Source organism: Carya illinoinensis, chromosome 8 (assembly GCF_018687715.1).
Source record: "Carya illinoinensis cultivar Pawnee chromosome 8, C.illinoinensisPawnee_v1, whole genome shotgun sequence".
NCBI lineage: Eukaryota > Viridiplantae > Streptophyta > Magnoliopsida > Fagales > Juglandaceae > Carya > Carya illinoinensis.
Genome location: NC_056759.1, coordinates 35,572,842 through 35,597,721, shown reverse-complemented (window position 1 = coordinate 35,597,721; position 24,880 = coordinate 35,572,842). Strand labels below are relative to the sequence as shown.

The following is a 24,880-nucleotide window of genomic DNA, read 5'->3' as shown; positions in this document are numbered from 1 at the left end:
AAATTGTAAATATGCAATCAAAACACAAGCTTAAAAAGGAAACCAACGCTTAAAATAGTTAAAAAAGAAAAATGAAAGGGCAAAACCATAAAGAATTGAATAGAATATATGGTCACAACGGGAAAAAATGGATCAGAACGTAACAGAGGTGAAGGATAGAATGGAAAATAAATACAAAATTAGGGCAAAATTGTCAGAAATAATAAAACTGAGAGAAAAGAGGTAATAAACCAAAAAAGTAGGGGTAACTAAAGAGGCACAAAACTTGAAAATTGAAAGTGGAAAGAAAAGTTATAAGTAGGGGTAAAATTGGAATAAAAAAGTGTCAAACAAAATGCTGTTCCTCCTGCATTGGCATTTATATATATAATAGATAAAAACTTTCTACTCATTTTAATCTACAAATTACGCCAATAGAAAAACTCATAAAAAATGAACTTTTTAAAAAAAGCAGAGAAGAAGGTTAAAAAAAGTGAGGTTTAATTATATATTTAAAATGATAAGATAAAGAAACCAATTTAAATGCTCTTACTACCTTCATGGAAGAACATAATTTTCCTCCTATTATATATTTTCTTCAACCAATAAAATTACAAAAGTCCATTAAACACATGAAAAGCACATATTTTTTTTAATAGTCAAAGTTAAAATTTACATGTGCCCCTTAATTAAAAAAAAAAAAATGCGTGTGTTTCTAATTACATGCTAGAAGACAAATAATCATTTTGTTTATATTAATTCGAATAAGTTTTCCTCAATCCAATTTGGAAGAAAATCTTATCCTATTTAAAACAAAAACTCGTAATCAGTTCATATGAATAGTCGTTATTAAAAACCAAAATAAAAGAATATTTAAATGGATCACGAAGAGAATAGAGATGTGAATATTTCGTTCAAGGTAGTAATATCTGTCAAATAACATGACACCCACAACGATCCCACCGATGGACACCAACAACTTGTGACAGTGAAATATCAAATCCAAAAGCATTTAGTTTGGTGGGTCCTTATCATTTATCATCTTGGAAAATATTAGATCCCCCGCTGGGGATCCCGCTGGGAGCTACCGCTCCCAGTGTTTTATTTTTTTATTTTCTTTTTCTTTTTCTTAATGATTAAGAAAAATTTGTTTAATATTATTATAAATTTTTTTATTTTTTTCAAAATGTTTAAAAATATTAAAAAATGATATGAAAAAAAAAAACTAAAAAAAAAAAAATTTATAAGCCAAGCGGGAGCCCCCAGCGGTGGCTGTAGACCGATCCTATCATCTTTCATGCCTTTTTTGAGTTTTTTTTTATTCTTTTCTCTGTCTTACTTTTTTTATATTGGCTGTAAGTTTTTGTTTTTTCCTCCATTAAGCTCGGTTTGCATTAGTCGATCCAACTCCTCTTATCTCATTATTATAATTTTTATAAATTTTTATATAAAATATAATAAAAAATTTAATTTTTAAAATAAAAAATAATATTATAATAATATTTTATTTAACTTTTTAACTTTCATTTCACCTTATTTAATTTCAACTTACCATTCAAACTCTATAATAAATGTGAAGAGATATATGTGTAGATCTAGGTCCTACAAGATTACGCTTTGGTCCTGATCCATGTGCAATTTAAAATTAACGCAATACTTTTGGTGGGTCTTATGATGTACTTATTGTTGTCATTTTGTTACTCATTTTTCCTCATATCTTTATTGATTGGCTGTAAGTATGTGTTAATTTTTATTCGGAGATTCTTGATCCACTTCTGACTCCCTTCCGAACAGCATTATTGTCATCTTCGGTTTATACTTCTCGTGTCTATCTCGTTTAATCGAATTTCATAATTTGTTCCTCTAACAATTTTTAATATCACAACTTAATCAAATCCTTTAATCTCCCTTTATGACTGAAGATATATGCATTTATTTTTACCATCAAGTTACTAATTTTTCTGTCTATCTTTATTAATTGGCTATAAGTACATGCTTTTTTTTCAGAGCTTCTCAATGCACTCTTTTTCGGACAGCATTATTGTCATCTTTAATTTACTAATCTTGTGTCTATCTTGTTTGATCGAATTAATTTATTCTACCGATGATTTTTAAGACTACAATTTAACCAAATCTTTGAATCTCCCTTAGTTTTTTAATTCGTCGTTTAATTTGATCGGACTACATTTTTTTTGTTGACACAATACGTTTCACCTGTAACGAATTGACCACCTTCCTAATTTGGATAGTGAAGAGTTGTAGACAAATAAATTAATATTTTTGTTCAACTTGTCAAAATGGATTGCATACTTACTTATTAATTAAATTATTTATGAGTTGATCTGACACATTCGTAATAACTGCAAATTCTCGTACAGAAATGATAGGGGTGTTGTTTTGCAAATATGCATGTTTTTTTAGTCATTTTTAATATTCCAAACTTTTGGCACATGCAAAATTTGTTGGCTTAACTCAACCTAACTCTATTTCTGCATATGTAGGTCCTATGTACAAAATTTTTTAGTCATTTTTCCAAACTCTAAATGTGCAGATGTAGGTCCTACCTACGAAATTTTATATTGGTCGTAATCCATGTGCAAAAATGAAAACACTTTTCTGGTGGGTCTCATGACACATTTATTTTTGTCATTTGCTTACATGTCGTCCTAGTTTTTTGACTGGGTTGGCAAGTCTTTTTTCCTTCGATATTCTTGATCCAACCTTTTTATGGAGGGCAATATTGTCATGTTTGATTCATAATTTGTTCTACCGATAATTTTTTAATATTATTATTTTTTAAAAATTTTTAAAAATTGAATAGTTTATTATTTTATATGAAAATTTAAGAAAATTATAATGATAAGATAAAATAAAATAGTAATATGTTTGGATAGTTATGTGATCTCAGATAATTTATAAATAATAATGAAAAATTATAAAAAAAATAATGATAAAATATTAAATAGTAATAAATAATAATCAAAGTAAGTGAAAAATAATTACAAAAATAATATGATTAGTCTACTATCCAAACCCAACCAACCTTAAATGGAGCAGAGGAGAATAATAGTAAATAGAATGCAAGGCATTTTGTAAAATTTGGACAATTGAAATAAGCAAGAAGATTGATTATTTTAACTAATTTGTAAAATATAGTAACATATCGATCCATCTTTCGATTGTTACTTATTTGTTGTTAATTTTATTCAAGAATGAAAATAAAGTGGTTGTAAAAATCTCGTTTAACTAATTCAGACTAGTAGAATATAGAACATAACAATACACTATGACTTTTAATTGTAGTTTAATAGTTTATTTATCAAATTATATAAAAATTGTTTTAAGCGACTTCTCATTTATAAAAAATGGATAGAAGTCAAATTTTTTATTCAATATTTTTCTTTTTTATGTCTCTTATATTGTATTTATTTATTTTAAAATTATTAATAAAGCTCTCATTCCATTAAATTTAATATCTTATAATCACTTAGTTTATTTTAAATAAAAAGAATTTGTCAAATAACACAACCATAACGGACAATAACGGACGGACTGTGACAGTGGAAAATCAAATCAAGATGCAGTTTTTCAATTTGGTGGGTCCTCTATCATTTATCATCATATGTCGTAATGCTTCTTTTTCCGCTTTTGTTTTTTATCTTTTTTACCGTACCTTACTTTTTTTCGATTGGTCGTTGTAAGTGTTTGCTTTTTCTTCCATTATAAAGCCAGTCATATTTCCGACTTCTGCCACGCTCTATTATTCAATCGACCGACAGGGTGTTAGAGACACCATACAGATTACACTCAGGGCTTGAGCATTATTTTCTTTCTTTTAATAAGATTTTGTTTGAACGTTGAACTGAAAGTAAAATGAATTGAATTATATAGAGTATTGGCAATGATTTATACATCTTTATATTTATTTTTATATTTATATAATATTTTTTTAAATTTATCTATATTAAATTATGTATATTTAAAATTTTACATAATTATAAATAATATTATTTTATTATTTTTTCTCTCTCCTACCCATTAAAGTCAAATTTGTAGAATTTGTATTAAGATGATTTCCATATATAAAATTTGTGTCAAGTTGATAATACAATTTGTTTTTTAGTGCATATTAATATTTATTGATAAAATTAGCCATTTTAATGTATGAAATTGGTAATATTTAGATATATGTAATTAGTATTTTTTAGCACATTGTGCTAATTGTAAAATAAATAAAAATAAATAAATTTAAGGAAAACATCAAAAAATAAAAAATAATAATATTTTTATTATTATTTAGTTCAAAGATATATAATCCAATATGAGAGTTTTTCTTGATATGCAAAATCAATATTAAAAAAATGTGATTTTAAAAATACATATATAGAAACCAATGCTAGTACTCTTATATATAGTAATGAATTGAAATGATTGAGACGAATTTAGTGATTTAAGAGTTGGATATTTAGATATTATACTCGGCTTAAAATTAAACTGAATTGATTTGATCTCATTTCAATCTAAATTTTAAATTCGGCCAAATTCTTATTCATCATCTTTGTATTACATATTATATATAATTTTTTATTTTAAAAATAAATAAAAATGTTACTAAATAAGCAATTTGGGTGTTATCGACACTTTCTTATAAATAAAAACTTTCTACTCATTTTAATCTACAAATTACGCCAATAGAAAACTCAAAAAAAATGAACTTTTGAAAAAAAGCAGCCCAGAAGATTTACATTCGTATTATTATTTCTCGTAAAATAATATATTTGTTAAAGATTTTACAATACGGCACCATTTGTCTAGTTTTAGTCGGAAAACGGTTAGAATTCCTGAAGTCCCGATATTTCAACTCGTGTTATCATTCTAAAATCACTTAAATATATATTTTTAAATTTTAACTCATCATCTTTTTATTTAATTATTATCTAATGATTATAATTTTTTAAAATTATTTTTTTTAAAATTTTAAAATAAAATAAAATTAAAAATTATATTCTAATAATATTTTAATTTTCTAATATTTATATTTATTTTTTATCATTTTTTAAAATTTGATAAAATATCTTAATAGAACTATTTTATTATTATTTGTAAACTATTTTATTATTATTTTTAATTTTTTCCTATATTTTACAAAAAAAATACTTCAGAACCCGATAATAGATCTCGAGTATTTGTCTAATGGGTTTTTTTATTATTATTTAGTGATTAAATAAATATCTTTTATTGATATTATAAATTTTTTTAAAAAATATTTAAAATTAGTTTAAAAATATTTAAAAAATAATAAATTATTTTATCGGAAACAAATTGGTACGAATCGGAGGCTTTACAGCTACACAACTCTATGAAGCCATATAATAGACAGTACAATCATTTATCATCTGTCATGACTGATGATACATCTTTTTCAGCTTTTGCTTTTCCTTTTTCCTGCATGATCACATCGATCGGTCAGTCGTCTTCTATTTTAATATAAGATTATAAAAAAAATTATAAATTTGATATTCTCTTTATAATTTATAATATCTAATTAAAAAATATTACACATCATCCCACACTACAGATTTTATATATTAAAATATTTTTTTATTTCATTTTATTCTTATTAAATTAATTGAATTATTTTATTTATTATCTACACACTACATATTTATTATAGAAAAAATAAATATCTAATTGTCCTCATGCGCTTCTCATAATTACGCGTGGTCCTCATGTGTTATATGTTTCGGTAAAGTTTCTCGTCACACGCATTAGATCATTGGATTCGCCACTATAAGATCTTTTAGATCTAATTTTTGTGATTGAAAAAAGATAAGTTTATTACCTTCACGTGCCATCACAAATTCTAAAATCTATTAAAATTGGTCCGAATTGTAATTTGTTCTCAACTTTTCACACATGCAAAAAATTTTAGCTTAACCTGACCTAATGCAACCTTTTTTAAAGAATAATATATTTTCCCAAACTAAGAGGATTTTCTTCTACCAATTTTTAGAAATGACAAAAGCCTATTAATCACGTGACAAAACATTTTGTTAATAATTAAAGCTAAAATAAACATGTGCATCTACATTAAAAAATAAATAAACATGTATTTCTTACATTCTCAAAAGGTGCAAGACAGTTTTTTCTCAATTATTTAAACAACTATATTTAAAATGAGAGGTATTTTTATAAAAACATCTTATGATAATAACATCATTATACAAAAATACTCTTATCTTACTATATTATTATGAAATATGTTGTGAAAATGTATTTTGTGTATATCATTACTCTTAATTTAAATAAATTTTTTCACCCCAATTTAGAGGAAAACCTTATCTTATTTAAAACAAAAACTTCTAATTAGTCCAGATAAGCAATCCTAACCTCATTAAAAAGGAGGAGAATATTGAATAGAATGGAACGTATTTTGCAAAATTTAAACAATTAAAATAAGAAAGAAGATTATTTTAGCTAAAGTTCATAAATCCCAATGTGAATACATTGTACAAGTGAAAAAAAAAAAGAAAAGGGTGATTTTTGTATTTGTCAAAGTGACTCTACAGCCACTGCTAGTAGCTCCTAAGAGCTATCACCAGTTGATTTTGTATGCGTGTTTTTTCTTTACTTTTTTCTTACATGTGGCTTATTATATTTAAAAGACCATAAAACACGGAGGAAGACGAAGAAAACGCATACGGCCTTTTCCCAGAACCAAGCACGTCCTTTTCCTCTCTCCTCTCTTCCTTTCTCTCAGACGGCAGAACCCTTCGTCCAAAATCTTCTACGGCCGAACCCTTCGCTCTTAGATCTCTTCCTCTCTCTCAGGTTTGAGAATCACCGTCTGCCAGTTATCTTCCTCTCTCTCAGCTCGGCGTTTTGGACAGAGTCACTGGGCTCGGCCGCTACCCATTTTTCGGCGTCGAACCAGGTAACACCACTTTGCAAGTTAACAGCTTTTCAATATCACTCGTCGGCCGCTACCCATACTGTGTTGTTCTCGCTCAGTACCCACGCTCATGCTTTTATAGTGCGCATTAATCATTTTGCTTCAGTGGAAGGAGTAGGCAGTATGTTAACAAACAAAACCAAACATCGATCTTTTCTACGCTAGCTTTTGATGCTCTGTGTGCTGTTCGTGAAGTCCTTCAGTGGTAGAAAGTAAAATCATGGTGTATTAGAAAATCATTAAATCGTGCTCCATTACCACACCGACCAAGATCAACAATGGCATGTACTAAAATGACAAGAAAACAAGGCAATATACCAGTAGTCCACTGTCAACACCCAAGACACTAACTCGGAAAAAACAGATATGAAAAATAACTACCAGAAACCCAATTTTAAGAGATAATAACCCGTGGAAAAATTGAAATATAAATAAGAGAGTCAGAAAGTGAAATGCTTGCTTACCTTGCCTTGTTTTCTCAATCTTGTGAAAGTCTCAGAGAGCCCAACGGTTTGGTTATTGCTAACGGCAGCCATTGGAGTGAATCTTGTACTTGAGACTGCTAATCTATTGAGATGGAAAGCGGGATAAAAGACTGGGTGTCAGGGCTCTTCTTCAATTGAAAGAAGCTGGGGACTTGAAAGAAACGCCAAAATAAAACAATAGAGAAAAAAAGGTATTCGCTTTGCGTACGGATACAAATGAAATACAAATTTGAGGAACGCGATTGATCTATAAAACGAAGCATTCCAGTACTCTTTCTGTCATAAAGAGTCAGTCATATGCTCAACTTCGCCGCATAGTCTTAATCATGTTTCACATCTAAATGCCGATCGATATTGATTCCGGTGACCTTCTTTGCGTAATTTGCAGGCTTGATGCGGGATGGAGGAGGACAAAAAGTGAGGTACGTATGTGCTTGCTTCTTGATCTATCCCTAGATTTATATATGTTATATATTAATAGTACCATCACAATTAATTAGCCAATCCTTTTAAATCCATTGAATATATGGTTGAATTTAAATATTGGTAAGAGTAGCATTTTTCATATATTATTATTGTTTTCTTTTTGGCCCCCGGGTTTATGGCGTCTTCCCATTTTATTTTCTTGAACTTTCTTGGAGCAATTTTTTTCCTTTTTCCCCCCACTTTAATGGCAAATTTCCTTCTCTATCCCTGCATTTATGACATTTAACTCAAAATTAAAATTCTCATCTCTACTCGCTAAAATCAAAACCCGATTTTTCAGTTTTGGCGGCTTCATCATTTAATTATCATCATCTGTTATAATGTAGAATGCTGGACGCCTACATACGGATTTTGACAGTCAAAAATTAAATCAAATTACGGTTTTTTGATTTTTAAAATGTATTTTTTAATATTATTTTAATTTTATAATTTAAAAACTTAAATTATTTATTTTATTTTATATAAAATTTTTAAAAATTATATTTATTAAATAAAATGATATAAAATTTTTTATGAAAATAAATAACGCTATCATAATGCAGCTTTTCAGTTTGGTGGTCCTTTATCATTTATCATCTGTCATAATGCTTCTTTTTCAGCTTTTGTGTTTTTCTTTTTCACTGTCTTACTTGTTATCGATCGGCCGTTGTACGGTTTACTTTTTCTTCCATTAGAAGGCAGTCGTATTTCCGACTTCTGCCGCCCTCATTTATTCATTAGACCGACAGGGATGCCATGCAGATTAGGGGTGTTTATCTGGGTCGGATTTTTATCCGGCCCAGTTCGAAACCCGGATAACCGTGTTCCGGTTACGGGTTTCGGACCGGATCAAATCCGGGCCAAAATCCGCAATTAAAATAAACGGAATAGCCGGTCCGGATTCGGATTTGAAACCTGGGTTCCGTATTCAATACCCGGTACAACCGGGTTGGTATAAAAACAAAATATCCTACGGTTCCTACCCCCGTCCCGATCCCCCCTTCTCTCTCTCTCTCTCAAGCGAAAGAAACTTCGTAACCGTAGCCGCCGCCGCCGTGTCTCAAGCGGCCCTTCTCCCCCCTCGTGTCTCACCCGTCGCCTTCATCCTCCGGCCCAGATCTGACCCGAACTAATCTGGCCCGGGTTCCGGCCCTTATTTCAAATCCGAATTCCGGTTTGGGTAAACCCGGGTTTTCGGGTCGGAACTCGGATGAACAGGTCTAATGCAGATGAGGACATAAGCAGTATTTTCTTTTTAAGAATATCTTCCTGTTTAGATCTTAAATTGAGTTGAGGTAAATTAAATTATTTATAAATAATAAAAAAACATTAAAATAATAGAGTAAATTTTATGAAATCTATTCAAGATAAATTTGAATATATTTATGAAAAGTTAAATAAATTTATGAAGGTATTGAGTTGAAAAAAATTATGGATCTTAATTATAAAGAGATTTTGAGTTGAGATGAGTTTAATAATTTTATAATTAGGTATTTCAATGTTTGACTCAGCCTAAAATTAGAGCAAATTAAGTTGATTTCAGTCCAATTCAAATTTTAAACGAATCTAACATTTTATATTACATATTATACATAATTCTTATTCATCATCTTAATATTACATATTATACATAATTTTTTTATTTTATTTATTTTTACATATAGTGTAAGAATGATAAATAAAAAATTTTATTTAATTTAATAGAAATGTAACACAAAAAATTTTAAAAAGTTATAAAAGAAATTAAAACAAAATGTAATATATTACTTAAGATGATGTGTAATAAAACCCTTAAACAAAAGGACAGTATAATACTCTCGCACATAAAGATCGAGATTTTGCCAAATCAACATGAAGATGAAACTTCTATTGTATCTACAATAAAGAATTTTACACTTCAATATATAAATAATAAATATACAGATATACTACACTAATTAAGAGAGTAAACTATTTTATTTTACTTCGGCTGGCTATATGTACCTGCTTTTTCTTCCAATATCATGGATCCCCTTTTTATGTATAGGATTATCGTCATCTTTGATTTACTTTGCACTGAGGGGCATACATGTTTGAAAGTATTTTTTTAAATTTAATTTTAAATAAATATAATATATTTAATAGTGTTTTAAATATATTTTTACTAAATAATAAATAAATTTGTAATAAAAAAGTTTATTACTATAAATTATATTTCTGACCGTAATCTCAAACGTGCATGAAGATTATTACAATTAGATTTCTCGATTGGTTTTCATTCTTGTTCGAAATTTCTCTTCTTTACTCAGATGTAATATTTTAAATAAATTTACTATTCTTGTATCTATGATCGAATTTCATATTTTGTTAGACCCATTTTAATTTAAAAATTACAAAAGTCTATTAAGCACGTAATTAGTTTATATATATTTTAATAATCAAAGCTAAAATTAACATGTTAATTCTTATATGAAGACTAGATATGTGACAATTTGTCTATATTAGTTTTAAGAAGATTTGCCAACCCACGTATTTAGAGGAAAACCTTTTCCTATTTAACGCAATTACTTTACATTAATTTGATTTACTTTCATAACGTGTTCCACCATCCATTTTTAATACCACAGTTTTATCGTAATCATTTAATTCCTTCGATGAGAATTTGTAATTTGAGATAAAAATTGAAAAATGAATGAAATATTATTTTTTAGTATTATTATTATTTTGAGATTTGAAAAAGTTGAATTGAGATTTGAAAAAGTTAAATTATTTATTATATTTTATGTAAAAATTTAAAAAATTATAATGATGAGATAAAATAAGATAAAAAGTTTGTTTTTGAAAAAACTTCCAAACTTAACCTAATCCCTTCGAGAAATTATAAGCACAGATATAAATTAAAGAGTAGAAGAGACATTAAAGTTTTCCACGTTAAGAATTTAAGCATAACAATATATGACGTAATCATATATTTGTTAAAGATTTGTATATTTTAATTATATATTTAGTATCGCTCTACTTTGTATTAATCAGATGAAATTCAGAAATTTAATCCTAGAAGTCAAAGTACGATTATTATTATTTTTCTTTTGCAAAATAAATGCAGCATTTATGAAGTTTCAATTATTTATCTTTTGAGGCCTCAGATTTTTTTTGGTGTCTCATTCCTTGTCACTTGCATTCAGTTAATTGGGGGCGGTGGGGGATACCCGATTACCACTCCAATTGAATACTCTGGCCGGTGGAACGAAATAAAGGGGAAGATACATTGGACGGCCGAATCCTTTGTTCTTAGATCTCTTCCTGTTTCTCAGATTTGAGAATCACTGTCTGCCAGTTCTCTTCCTCTCTCTGAGATTTGCGTTTTGGACGGAGTCACTGAGCTCGGCCGCTACCCACTTTTCAGCTTCGAACCAGGTAACACTACTTTGCAAGTTAACAGCTTTTCAATATCAATTGTCGGTCGCTACCCATACTGTGTTGTTCTCGCTCAGTACCCACGCACATGCTTTTATAGTGCGCATTAATCATTTTGCTTCAGTGGAAGGAGTAGTCAGTATGTTAACAAACAAAACCAAACATCGATCTTTTCTACGCTAGCTTTTGATGCTCTGTGTGCTGTTCGTGAAGTCCTTCAGTGGTAGAAAGTAAAATCATGGTGTATTAGAAAATCATTAAATCGTGCTCCATTACCACACCGACCAAGATCAACAATGGCATGTACTAAAATGACAAGAAAACAAGGCAATATACCAGTAGTCCACTGTCAACACCCAAAACACTAACTCAGAAAAAACAGATAAAAAAAAAACTACCAGAAACCCAATTGAAACAGATAATAATCCGTGGGAAAATATGAGAATGAAAATTGAAATATAAATAAGCGAATCAGAAAGTGAAATGGTTGCTTACCTTGCCTTGTTTTCCCAATCTTGTGAAAGTCTCAGAGAGCCCAACGGTTTAGTTAGTGCTATCGGCAGCCATTGGAGTGAATCTTGTATTTGAGACGGCTAATCTATGAGAGGGAGAGCGGATAAAAGACTGGGTGTCAGGGCTCTTCTTCAATTGAAAGAAGCTGGGGACTTGAAAGAAACGGCAATGGCTAAGATAAAACAAAAGAGGAAAAAAGGTTTTCGCTTTGTCTGCTGATTCAAATGAAATACAAATTTGAGGAACACGATTGATCTATAAAACGAAGCATTTCAGTACAATTTCCACCCTAAAGAGTCAGTGATATGCCCAACTTCGCCAGACACCCTTATTGACGTTTCACTTCTAAATGCAGTGACTATCTTTGAGTAATTTGCAGTCTTGATGCGGGATGGAGGAAGAGGAGGACAAAAAGTGGGGTACGTACGTGCTTGCTTCTTGATCTATCTAAAGATTTATATATGTTATATATTATATAGTACCATCACAATTAATTAGCCGAATCCTTTTAAATCCATTCTCTTCCAACCCAATATATGCAGAATTTTTGGCTGATATCTCGAAAATTAGCAGAATATATATCAGTTACTCTATCTATTAAATAAGCATGAATAGCATATGAATAATAATTTTTGAATTTTTGTCTTTTACGACTTCTTTTTTAAAATAAATTTTTTTCCTTTCTTATTCTTGCGTTTATGACATATTTTATTGTTATTTTTTCCTTTTTGGCCCCTAGCTTTATAACATCGTCCGATTTTATTTTCTTTTACTTCTTTCTTGGATCAAATTTTTTTTTCCTTTTTTACCCCTAATTTTATGGCATATTTCATTCTCTACCCGTCTTTAGGACATATTTGCATTTCCTTTTCTTCTACTTCTTTCTGGTAGCATTTTATTTTTCGAGATGAAATTTGAATAAAATATTATTTATTAATATTATTCATATATTAAAATTAAAAAAATGAAATTATGTATTATATTTTATTTAAAAATTTAAATCAATTATAGCAATGAAATGAGATTGAAATAGTTTCAGTCAAAAAGACCTTAATTTGGTGGGTCGTTCTCATTTCCCATCTTTCATGCTTCTTTTTGAGCCTGTTTTTTTTTTCCCCCCCTCTTTCTCTATCTCATTTTATTTATTGGTTGTCAAGGTTTTCTTTTTTCACCATTATCTATCAGTCATATTTCCAATTTGGTTTTCAAAATTTATTGTAGTGAACCGCTTTTATAATCTAACCAGCTCCTAATTTGTACATAAATTTGAATGCTCAGCATACAACGAACTACTTGGAGGATCTGTCACCGACTTTGGGTGACCACATCATTTGTCTGTTCTTCCTGAAGGTGTATTGCTCGCTACTAATATTCACTTATCATCTTGTGAATGAAAGCCTTGCCCCTTCTTACACCGTTTGTTTTGCCTCTAAAATACTCACTGCCAAAGTCTGTTCTATCTTCATTTTCCTATTCTCTCTTATCTCCATCTTTGTTTTTCCCATCTCTCGGTGATACAATAGTTATTTTGTTGCTTTTCTACTTGCAACCAAAAAAAAAATAAAAAAATCACTGGAACAAAAATGGTAGATACTATCTGTATATCATTTGTTGAGAAAATAGTAGAGTACACTGTTGCACCTATTGGACGGAGGCTTTTCTATTCATGTCAGTACAACAGCAACAAAGAGAAGCTGAATTATAAGGAAGGGGAATTGCGGGATGCTAAAGACAGGGTGCAATCCTCAGTTAATGTTGCGCGAAGAAATAGTGAGCAAATTCATCGTGTTGTTATAAGGTGGCTGGAAGATGTAGCTATTATAGAATTGGCCATCAGCAGACTTCGTGAAAGCGAAGAAGAAGCAAGCATGAGGTGCTCTAATGCGGCATGCCTAAACTTAATACATCGGCATCAAGTAAGTCGAGCGGCAAAGAATATAGTGGAAAATATTGCCCAACTTATTGCAAGATGTGACAATGATAACTTTAAAGAAGTTTCGTATCGTCCTCCTTTAGAAGGAATGGAGAGAATAAGAAACAAGGATTACATGGCCATGGGGTCGAGGATGACAGTGATGAAGGGGATTATGGAGGCATTGGGAAATGCTGATATCGACAAGATCGGGGTGTGGGGGATGCCTGGAGTTGGAAAGACTACTTTGATGAAAGAAATTGCCAGACAAGCTGTGGAAGAAAAGTTATTCAATGAGGTGGTTATGACAGTTGTGCCAAACAACCTAGATGTAAGGCGTATTCAAGAAGAAATTGCAGAGATGCTAGGTCTAAAGTTTGATCAAGAATCTGAAAAAGGGAGAGCATGTCTTCTGCGACAGAGGCTATCAAATGACAAGAAGAATCTTATTATCCTGGATGATATATGTAAGGCATTTGATTTACAGGAAATTGGAATTCCTTCTGAAGGATGCAAAGTAGTAATGACATCCAGATATCGTGATGTATTAATGAGTGGAATGGACACCCAAAAAGCAATTCATGAACTTAAGATTTTACGGAAAGAAGAAGCATGGAACTTATTTGAGAAGATGGCAGGTGATTGTTTCAAAGATTGGCCGCCTGAAGTGAGAGGCATAGCAACTAAGATAGCCGAAAAGTGTGCATGTCTTCCTATTGCTCTCGTAACAGTTTCGAAGGCATTAAAAAATAAGAGTTTGGCTACATGGAAGGATGCCCTGGTGCAACTAACAAGACCCACTCCAGAACATAACTCAAAATTATGGTCACACGTCCATTCTTGTATACAGTTGAGTTATGAACATCTTGATGGTGAAGATGCCGTCAAATCCCTCTTTTTGCTCTGTGCTCAACAAGGTTACTACATTTCCTATCGGGACTTGCAGAGATATGGTTTCGGTTTGGGTTTATTCCACAACATTTATACATTGGAAGAAGCAAGAAACAGACTAGAGAGTTTAGTTAGTAATCTTCTAGATTCTTGTTTGCTACTAGAAAGTCCACATAGCTCCGAGGTATTTTACATGCATGATCTTGTTCGTGATGTTGCTACAATAATTGCGTCAAAGAATCATAATATGTTTGTCATGAGAGATGATGGTGCGCAAAAAGCATGGCTAGATGTGGATGCACTAAATAGATGTGAGGCGCTCTCTATTCATGGTGGAGAAATCCTTAAACATTTCAATAAAATGGAATGTCCTAAATTAAGATTCTTTCATGTCGAATGCTTACTCAATTTGAAAATCTCGGACATTTTCTTCCAAGGGATGGACAAGCTCGAAGTTCTGAGTTTGAGACGAATGCGACTTTCATCACTTTTTCCACTTACAAACCTACAAACATTATGTCTAGATGGATGTAGGTTGGGAGATATTCATTGGATTGGAGAACTCAAGAGTTTATTAATTCTTAGTCTTGCTCATTCTGACATTTCAAATCTCCCAAGAGAAATAGAGTCGTTGACTCGTTTGCAGTTATTGGATTTGAGCTATTGTTTCAGACTTAGAGTGATTCCTCCTAATGTCTTGTCAAGCTTGGTCATCTTAGAAGAGTTGTATATGCAAAAAACCGAAGTCCAATGGGAGCTTGAAGGACCCAGCAATGAAGGAAAAAATGCTAGCCTTGCAGAGCTAAAGAAATTGTCACACTTGACCACTTTAGAGATAGATATTCCGAATGCCAACAATCTACCGGCAAATTTGTTTTCTGGAAAGCTTGAGAGATACAAGATACGCATTGGAAATGAAATCTTCGATCCAGTTTTTACGTGGAAGGCAGCCTTCTCAAGAGTTTTAAAACTCAATCTGAAGATGAGCTTCCAATTGGACTTTGGGATCAAAATGCTACTGAAGAGGACAGAGTATCTTTCCTTAGTCGAGGCAGACAGTACTAAGAGTGTCTTACATGAATTACATGGAGAAGATTTTCAACAACTGAAGCATCTCCATATCCAAAAGAATGGTAATATTAAGCATATCACTGAGTTGAGGACACCGGATGTTGCCTTTTTTCCTTTCCTGGAGACATTTATTTTGATAGCTATGATCAGCTTGGAAGAAATTTGTCAGGTCAAACTTCCATTGTCATCCTTCAAAAACTTGAAAGTTTTAAAGGTGGAGAACTGTGAGAAATTAAGATTTATCTTCTCATCATCTATAGCAAGAGGCCTTTCACTACTTGAAGAATTGAACATAACAAGATGCAACAACATTGGTGCAATATTCGTGAAAGAAGAAGAAGACGAAATAGAAGATCAGGGAGATATGATGTTGTTCGGTCGACTTCAAACCTTAGTGCTAAAGGATCTTCCAAAGCTCGTGGGCTTCCTAAGCACAAGAGAAACCAATTCAGAGGGCAACCTGCATGATTTTCAGTTGCCGCTTCTACATCATCAGGTACATTACACAGTATGTAATTATTACCCAAACAATATTCCACACATTACACAAGCATAAACATTTATAGTTGGCATTCATTGTGACCGAAGTATAATTGCATGCGCCTCTATTACGTTGTCGCGGAAGACGCCTACAGCTTAGTCTTAGGGCATAAAAGTACTTAAATTTGAAAACAAAAATAAGATGGGACGACTTGTCTAAAATAATTTTGAAATAAAAAAGCTAATTCCATAAAAATGAATTATGGCATATTTAATATTCATAAGATTTTTTATTTCATTTCACCCCTCAAACTAACCCCAACAAAAATAGAAAGAGATAAATATTACAACGGATTAATTAACAAAATTATAATCTTTAGAGAGAATGAATTACAATAAATTACTTACATGGTTTTTAATGCATGTTTGTTTGGACTTTTTCAAAGTGGTACTGGTGTTTTAAAAATATTTTAAATAGATGCTAATCTCTTTCCGTTAAAATCAGTCGTCGCAAGTTCACCAAAATTACAGTGCCAAAATTGCCCCCCTGTCCACCAAAATTCTGTTAAATTAGAAATAGAAAGTGTCGACGATGTAGCTATAGTTTGCCACACCATAATGAATAATAGAATAATACATGTTTATATATACATTCAGCATTCTAAATGATTAAAAAATATATATAGTAAAAACACTTTAAGAAAATATAAATGCAAGTAAACTAAAAGAATAAAAATAAGAATATGAAAACTTTAATAATAACTCTATTTGAAGGCTATTACAAATCATCTTAAATAAGAAACAAGAATACATTAATATATATATATATATATTTATATCAAGCGGCCTGTGCGTTTTGAATTAAGTGTTCAACAATTACCCAAAGACCGATCATATCAAGCGTCATACTTTTATTATGGAAAAATATGAGAAAATAAGATGGGACTTTTTTAAAACAATTTTCAAATAAAAAAGCTCAAGTGTGTAAATATGGGATTTGTCATGTTTTTGTTAACTATTATAGCATCACAAATGAGTATTTACAATTAATGGTATGATATGATGACTTTGTATCCTTGGGAGCTCTATTGAGAATTTTATAGATGGACTACATTGATTTTTTAAGAGACCATTGTTTCCTAATTTGTGCTATTTTATTTTCTTTCTCCAATTTAATTTTCATATTTTCAAAATCGAAGCATAAAAATATATATTTAGCTTCTTTAATTGATACAAAGAACATAATTCGACAGGTTTCCTTTCCTAGCTTGCAAACACTGCGTATGGAGGGTCTACCCAAAATAAAGCATGTATGGAGCTGTGGTCAAGAACCCAAAACAGTTTTCACATGTCTCGAGCAATTGAAAATACTTGAGATTAGCAATTGTGGGGTGGAGGAAATAGTTGCAGTTGAAGGAGGAGGAGAAGCAGTAGCAATTAGGACTTTGGTGTTCCCTCGAGTAAGTACTTTGAAGTTTAGAAATTTAAAGAGACTCAAGTGGTTTTACAAAAGAGTGCATCATTCAGTTTTCACATGTCTCGAGCGATTGAAAATACTTGAGGTTAGCAATTGTGGGGTGGAGGAAATAGTTGCAGTTGAAGGAGGAGGAGAAGCAGTAGCAATTAGGACTTTGGTGTTCCCTCGAGTAAGTACTTTGAAGTTTAGAAATTTAAAGAGACTCAAGTGGTTTTACAAAGGAGTGCATGTTTCAAAATGGCCGATGCTGAAAGAGATGACAATTCAAGGATGCCATAAAGTTGAGATTTTTGCTTCACAAGTTGTGAGCTTTGAAAAAGCAATTGAAGATCAGAGGCAGTCTGAGATGTCCAATATTAGACAACCCCTTTTCTCGGTGGATGAGGTAATTAAAGAAATTAAATTTATTGGCTCTCTTAAGATTTCCACATGTACATCCCAATATTATAAAATCATTTTGATCCCTCCTTAAGTTCATAAATTTAATTAATTGATCTTTATGAACTTTAAATTTAATTACAATATTAATCATTATTAAAGAATACATAAATTTGATTATTAAAGAATATTGTTTAGCTAGTTGTTCCACAATATATAACTTCAAAATGTTAAGCCACATATATAAACCAAAAGATCAGTACGTTTTTCCTTAATTAATTGGTTATAGGTTCTGTTATGACGTTGGATTAATACGGGATATCATGTCTTAACTAACTACTCTTTATTTCATGAATTTTACAGCACTCATTCCCCAGCTTGGAGAAACTGCTCATTTCGAACATGGATTCGTTAGAAATTATATTTGGAAAGCTGGAGGGGCAAAATGGTAAAGAACCACAAGATTTAATATGCCCAGCGTCAGGGACAGAAGAAAGCGGAGCAACCACACACTTTGTGTCATTTGTACGTATACACTCTTTATACATAGGCGAAATATATATAGTTTCAATTATAAACACTCCGAACGGCCTCCCCTGCATGCCCCCAAATTATAATTGCATCCGTTTACTGAGGTTGTATTGTGAAATTATTTTGATCTCTCTCATTATAAAGTTGATAAAATTAATTAGTTAGTCTTTCTAAAATTCAGATTTAATTACAGTATTAATCATTATTAAAGAATACTCAAATCTCATTATTCTGTATATCAAGTCCATAAAGAAATAATTAAATAACGAAAACAGAAAGAATTATAAGTATTACAACTGGTGTATTAACAAAATTATAATCTCCACAAAATAAATTACTTATATTTTATTTTAATGCATTAATTAAAATTTGAAATAACTTAAATTCATAGTTTTAAATCCACGAATTAGAGGCTCGTTGCGGGAAACATGAAATAAAGTAAAGGTGTTGAAGTATTACCAACAAACAAAACGTATGAAACCTCATATTTAAGACTGGAAATTGTTTTTATCTTATTATATTTGTTTATTACAATATGGTATTCTTTCGTTAAATTAGATGATGTATTATTTGTAGATATATCGAACTTTAAATCATAAACATTTCCAATGCTAGTGGCTTGTGAACCAATTGGCATCCCCTGCCCCTAAACTATAATTGCATTCCTCTACTGAGGTTGTGGCTAAGGACACCATAGTCTTGAGTCATAAATGTTAGATTTGAAAAAATAAGATGAGACTTTTTTAGAACAATTTTCAAATAAAAAAGCTCATTGCGTACGTAAATATGGAATTTGACATATTTTTGTTAAACTGTTATAGCATGTCAAATTGAGTATCTATAATGGCATGATATAATGACTTTGTATCCTTGGGAGCTCTGATGAGAATTTTATAGATGGACTATATTGATTTTTGACGGGATCATTATTCCCAAATTTGTGCTATTTTATACTCTTTCTCTAATTTAATTTTCATATTTTCAAATTTGAAGCATAGAAATATATCTTTGGCGTCTTTAATTGATACAAATAACTTAATCCGACAGGTTTCCTTCCCTAGCTTGCAAACACTGCATATTAAGGATTTAACCAAAATAAAGCACGTATGGAGCTGTGGTCAAGAACCCAAAACAGTTCTCACAGGTCTCGAGCAATTGCAAGTACTTGAGATTGAGGATTGTGGGGTGGAGGAAATTGTTGCAATTGAAAGAGGAGGAGAAGCAGTAGCAATTAGGACTTTGGTGTTCCCTCAAGTAACTCAGTTGACGTTTAGAAATTTACCGAGACTCAAGTGGTTTTACAAAGGAGTGCATGTTTCAAAATGGCCGATGCTGAAAGAGATGAAAATTGAAAGATGCGAGAAAGTTGAGATTTTTGCTTCAGAAGTTGTGAGCTTTGAAAAAGCAGTTAAAGATCAGAGGCAGTTTGAGATGTCCATTAAACAACCCCTTTTCTCGGTGAATGAGGTAATTGAAGAAACTAAATTTATTGGCTCTCTTAAGATTTTCACATTTGCATCCCAATATTATAAAATCATTTTGATCCCTCCTTAAGTTCATAAATTTAATTAATTAATCTTTAGGAACTATAAATTTAATTACACAATTAATCATTATTAAAGAATACTTAAATTTATTTGATTATTCTGTATAAATTAAATGACAAAAACACTCGTATATATGTTTTTTAATGCATTTATAAAAGTGCATGTTAAAGTCCCATTGTTTGGACTTTTTCAAAGTGGTACTTAAATTTTTAAATATATTCGAATCTTTTTGCGTCAAAATAGTCATCACAAGTTCATCAAAAGTTTTAAATCCACGAATTAGAGGCTCGTTCCGGGAAACATGAAATAAAGGTGTTGAAGTATTACCAACAAACAAAACATATGAAACCTCATATTTAAGACTGGAAATTGTTTTTATCTTATTATATTTGTTTATTACAATATGATATTTCTTTCATTAAATTAGATGATGTATTATTAGTATGATCAAACTGCATGCAGACATATCGATGCTCACTTTTACAACTACATCAAATATATTTAATTCCACTCGAGCTGAAATATTTTTCTTATAGTTTCTGTTATGTTGGATGGGGTATGTGTTAACCACTGTTCCTGTTCTAATTTATTTTATAGCTCTCGTTTCCGAGCTTGAAGACGTTGGAAATTATATGGCCGGATCAAGTCACCGCGACTTCTTTTCCCAATATTCCGAATGCCAACAATCTACCGGCAAATTTGCTTTTTGAAAAGCTTGAGAGATGCAAGATATGCATTGGAATTAAAAGATACCATCCCGCGTATTTTATGGGGGAGAATGACTTCTCAAGAGTTTTTAAACTCAAACTGAATATGAGCTTCCGATTGGACTTAGGGATCAAAATGCTACTGAAGAGAACGGAATATCTTTACTTAGACGAGGCGAACAGTACTAAGAGTGTCTTATATGAATTACATAGAGAAGATTTTCAACAACTGAAGTTTTTCCATATCCAAAACAATGGTAATATTAAGCATATCCTTGAGTCGGGGACATCGGTTGTTGCCTTTCCTATCCTGGAGACATTTGTTTTGAACAATATGTTCAGCTTGGAAGAAATTTGTCAGGACAAACTTCCATTGTCATCCTTCAAAAACTTGAAAGTTTTAAAGGTGGAGAACTGTGAGAAATTAAAATTTATCTTCTCATCTTCTATAGCCAGAGGCCTTTCACTACTTGAAGAATTGAACATAACAAGATGCGACAACTTGGGTGCAATATTCGTGAAAGAAGAAGAAGACGGAATAGAAGATCAGGGAGATATAATGTTGTTCGGTCGACTTCAAACCTTGGTGCTAAACGATCTTCCAATGCTCGTGGGCTTCCTAAGCACAAAAGATTCATTTATGGCTGATTGTAGAGAAACCAATTCAGAGGGCAACCATGATCTTCAGTTGCCACTTCTACATCACGATCAGGTACATTACACGAGTACTACTTAATTACCGGAAAAGTATTCAGATCGACACATTGCACAAGTCCATATAAATCATGTGTCAAGCACACCGCGTTATCAATCATAAGTATAAACATTTATAATAATAATATTATAAAACTATATTTTATCAATAAATTTTATAATATTTTTTTATATAACTTTTTCTTTCATATTTTTAAAATCTAAAAAATACACAACTCAAACGCTCACTGTAATTCACAAACTATCTTACTAATATTCATAAAATTTTTATTTCATTTCACCCCTCAAACAAACCCAAACAAAAATAGGAAGTGATAAATACTACAACTGATTGATTAACAAAATTATAATCTTTACAAAATAAATTACAATAAATTACTTGCATGGTTTTTAATGCATGTTTGTTTCGACTTTTTCAAAGTGGTACTGTTGTTTTAAAAAGATTCTAATCTCTTTCTGTCAAAGTCAGTCGTCGCAAGTTCACCAAAATTACAGTGCCAAAATTGCCCCCCTGTCCACCAAAATTCTGTTAAAATAGAAACAGAAAGTGTCGACGATGTAGCTATAGTTTGCCACACCATAATGAATAATAGAATAATACATGTTATATATACATTCAGCATTCTAAATGATTAAAAAATATATATATTAAAAACACTTTAAGAAAATATAAATGCAAATAAACTAAAAGAATAAAAATAAGAATATGAAAACTTTAATAATAACTCTATTTGAAGGCTTTTACAAATCATCTTAAATAAGAAACAAGAATACATTAATATATATATATATATATTTATATCAAGCGGCCTGTGCGTTTTGAATTAAGTGTTCAACAATTACCCAAAGACCGATCATATCAAGCGTCATACTTCTATTATGTAAAATATGAGAAAATAAGATGGGACTTTTTTAAAACAATTTTCAAATAAAAAAGCTCAGTGTGTAAATATGGGATTTGTCATGTTTTGGTTAACTATTATAGCATCACAAATGAGTATTTACAATTAATGGTATGATATGATGACTTTGTATCCTTGGGAGCTCTATTGAGAATTTTATAGATGGACTACATTGATTTTTTAAGAGACCATTGTTTCCTAATTTGTGCTATTTTATTTTCTTTCTCCAATTTAATTTTCATATTTTCAAAATCGAAGCATAAAAATATATATTTAGCTTCTTTAATTGATACAAAGAACATAATTCGACAGGTTTCCTTTCCTAGCTTGCAAACACTGTGTATGTGGGGTCTACCCAAAATAAAATACGTATGGAGCTGTGGTCAAGAACCCAAAACAGTTTTCACATGTCTCGAGCAATTGAAAATACTTGAGATTAGCAATTGTGGGGTGGAGGAAATAGTTGCAGTTGAAGGAGGAGGAGAAGCAGTAGCAATTAGGACTTTGGTGTTCCCTCGAGTAAGTACTTTGAAGTTTAGATATTTAAAGAGACTCAAGTGGTTTTACAAAGGAGTGCATGTTTCAAAATGGCCGATGCTGAAAGAGATGACAATTCATGGATGCCATAAAGTTGAGATTTTTGCTTCAAAAGTTGTGAGCTTTGAAAAAGCAATTGAAGATCAGAGGCAGTCTGAGATGTCCAATATTAAACAACCCCTTTTCTCGGTGGATGAGGTAATTAAAGAAATTAAATTTATTGGCTCTCTTAAGATTTCCACATGTACATCCCAATATTATAAAATCATTTTGATCCCTCCTTAAGTTCATAAATTTAATTAATTAATCTTTAGGAACTATAAATTTAATTACAATATTAATCATTATTAAGGAATACATAAATTTAATTGATTATTCTGTATAAATTAAATGACAAAAACACGTTTTTTAATGCATTTATAAAAGTGCATGTTAAAGTCCATTGTTTGGACTTTTTCAAAGTGGTACCGGCCGTGTTTAAATTTAAAAAAAAAAAAATAGATTCGAATCTTTTTCCGTCAAAATAGTCATCGCAAGTTCATCAAAATTACAGTGCCAAAAATGCCACTCTTTCCACCATAATCAATGATAAAATAATACATGCAGTTATATATACATTCAACATTCTAAAAGATTAATATATATATATATATATTAAAAATATAATTGTAAAATGGTCAAATTTTGCTTTACTACTTTTAAGTGGGGGAATTAAATTCATGTGTCGTTACGAAGATGAAAACTGCATGCATTCAGATATAGCTTGAATTCCATGACTTGCGAACTTTGATTAATAGATTTTATATATTAATGCTTAGTTCTTCCACATTATATAACTTCAATTAATGTTAAGCCCCACACACATATATATATATATATATATATATAAACCAAAAGATCAGTACGTTATTCCTTAATTGGTTATAGCCTTTTTTTTTTTAATTGGTTATAGTTGGTTCTGTTATGACGTTCGGTTAATATGGGATATCATGTCTTAACTAATTACTCTTTATCCCATGAATTTTACAGCACTCATTCCCCAGCTTGGAGACACTGGAATTTTGGAACATGGATTCGTTAGAAATTATATTTGGAAAGCTGGAGGGGCAAAATGGTAAAGAACCACAAGTTTTAATATCCCCAGCATTAGGGACAGAAGAAAGTGGAGCAACCACACAGTTTGCGTCGACCGTAAGTATACACTCTATATATATACACTCTATGCCCCCAAATTATAATTGCATCCCTCTACTGAGGTTGTATTGTGAAATCATTTTGATCTCTCTCCTTATAAAGTTGATAAAATTAATTAATTAGTCTTTCTAAAATACAGATTTAATTACAGTATTAATCATTATTAAAGAATACTCAAATCTCATTATTCTGTATATCAAGTCCATAAAGAAATAATTAAATAACGAAAACAGAAAGAATTATAAGTATTACAACTGGTTTATTAACAAAATTATAATCTCCACAAAATAAATTACTTATATTTTATTTTAATGCATTAATTAAAATTTGAAATAACTTAAATTTATAGTTTTAAATCCACGAATTAGAGGCTCGTTGCGGGAAACATGAAATAAAGTAAAGGTGTTGAAGTATTACCAACAAACAAAACGTATGAAACCTCATATTTAAGACTGGAAATTGTTTTTATCTTATTATATTTGTTTATTACAATATGGTATTCTTTCGTTAAATTAGATGATGTATTATTAGTAGATATATCGAACTATAAATCATAAACATTTCCAATGCTAGTGGCTTGTGAACCAATTGGCATCCCCTGCCCCTAAACTATAATTGCATTCCTCTACTGAGGTTGTGGCTAAGGACACCATAGTCTTGAGTCATAAATGTTAGATTTGAAAAAATAAGATGAGACTTTTTTAGAACAATTTTCAAATAAAAAAGCTCATTGCGTACGTAAATATGGA

General features: G+C 30.7%; 1 protein-coding gene across 6 annotated transcripts in view; it reads left to right on the top strand.

Annotated features, from left to right (window-relative positions):
• Positions 1–24,880, top strand: part of LOC122319131 — a 210,960-nt gene that overhangs the window by 181,264 nt on the left and 4,816 nt on the right. Inside the window, exons 1-12 of one of the 6 annotated variants that reach the window (XM_043137054.1) lie at positions 6,644–6,913; positions 7,431–7,607; positions 7,805–7,838; positions 11,046–11,277; positions 12,146–12,209; positions 13,069–16,160; positions 17,398–18,006; positions 18,363–18,524; positions 19,578–19,997; positions 20,675–21,496; positions 22,713–23,135; positions 23,967–24,128. In XM_043137054.1, the coding sequence (XP_042992988.1) occupies positions 13,374–16,160; positions 17,398–18,006; positions 18,363–18,524; positions 19,578–19,997; positions 20,675–21,496; positions 22,713–23,135; positions 23,967–24,128 (5,385 nt within the window). In that variant the 5' untranslated portion in view covers positions 6,644–6,913; positions 7,431–7,607; positions 7,805–7,838; ... (1 more) ...; positions 12,146–12,209; positions 13,069–13,373. Of the gene's footprint in view, positions 1–6,643; positions 6,914–7,424; positions 7,608–7,804; positions 7,839–11,045; positions 11,278–12,145; positions 12,210–12,735; positions 16,161–17,397; positions 18,007–18,362; positions 18,525–19,577; positions 19,998–20,674; positions 21,497–22,712; positions 23,136–23,966; positions 24,129–24,880 lie in introns of those variants that run through there. The other 5 variants (XM_043137053.1, XM_043137051.1, XM_043137055.1 and 2 more) reach the window with 5 other exon arrangements.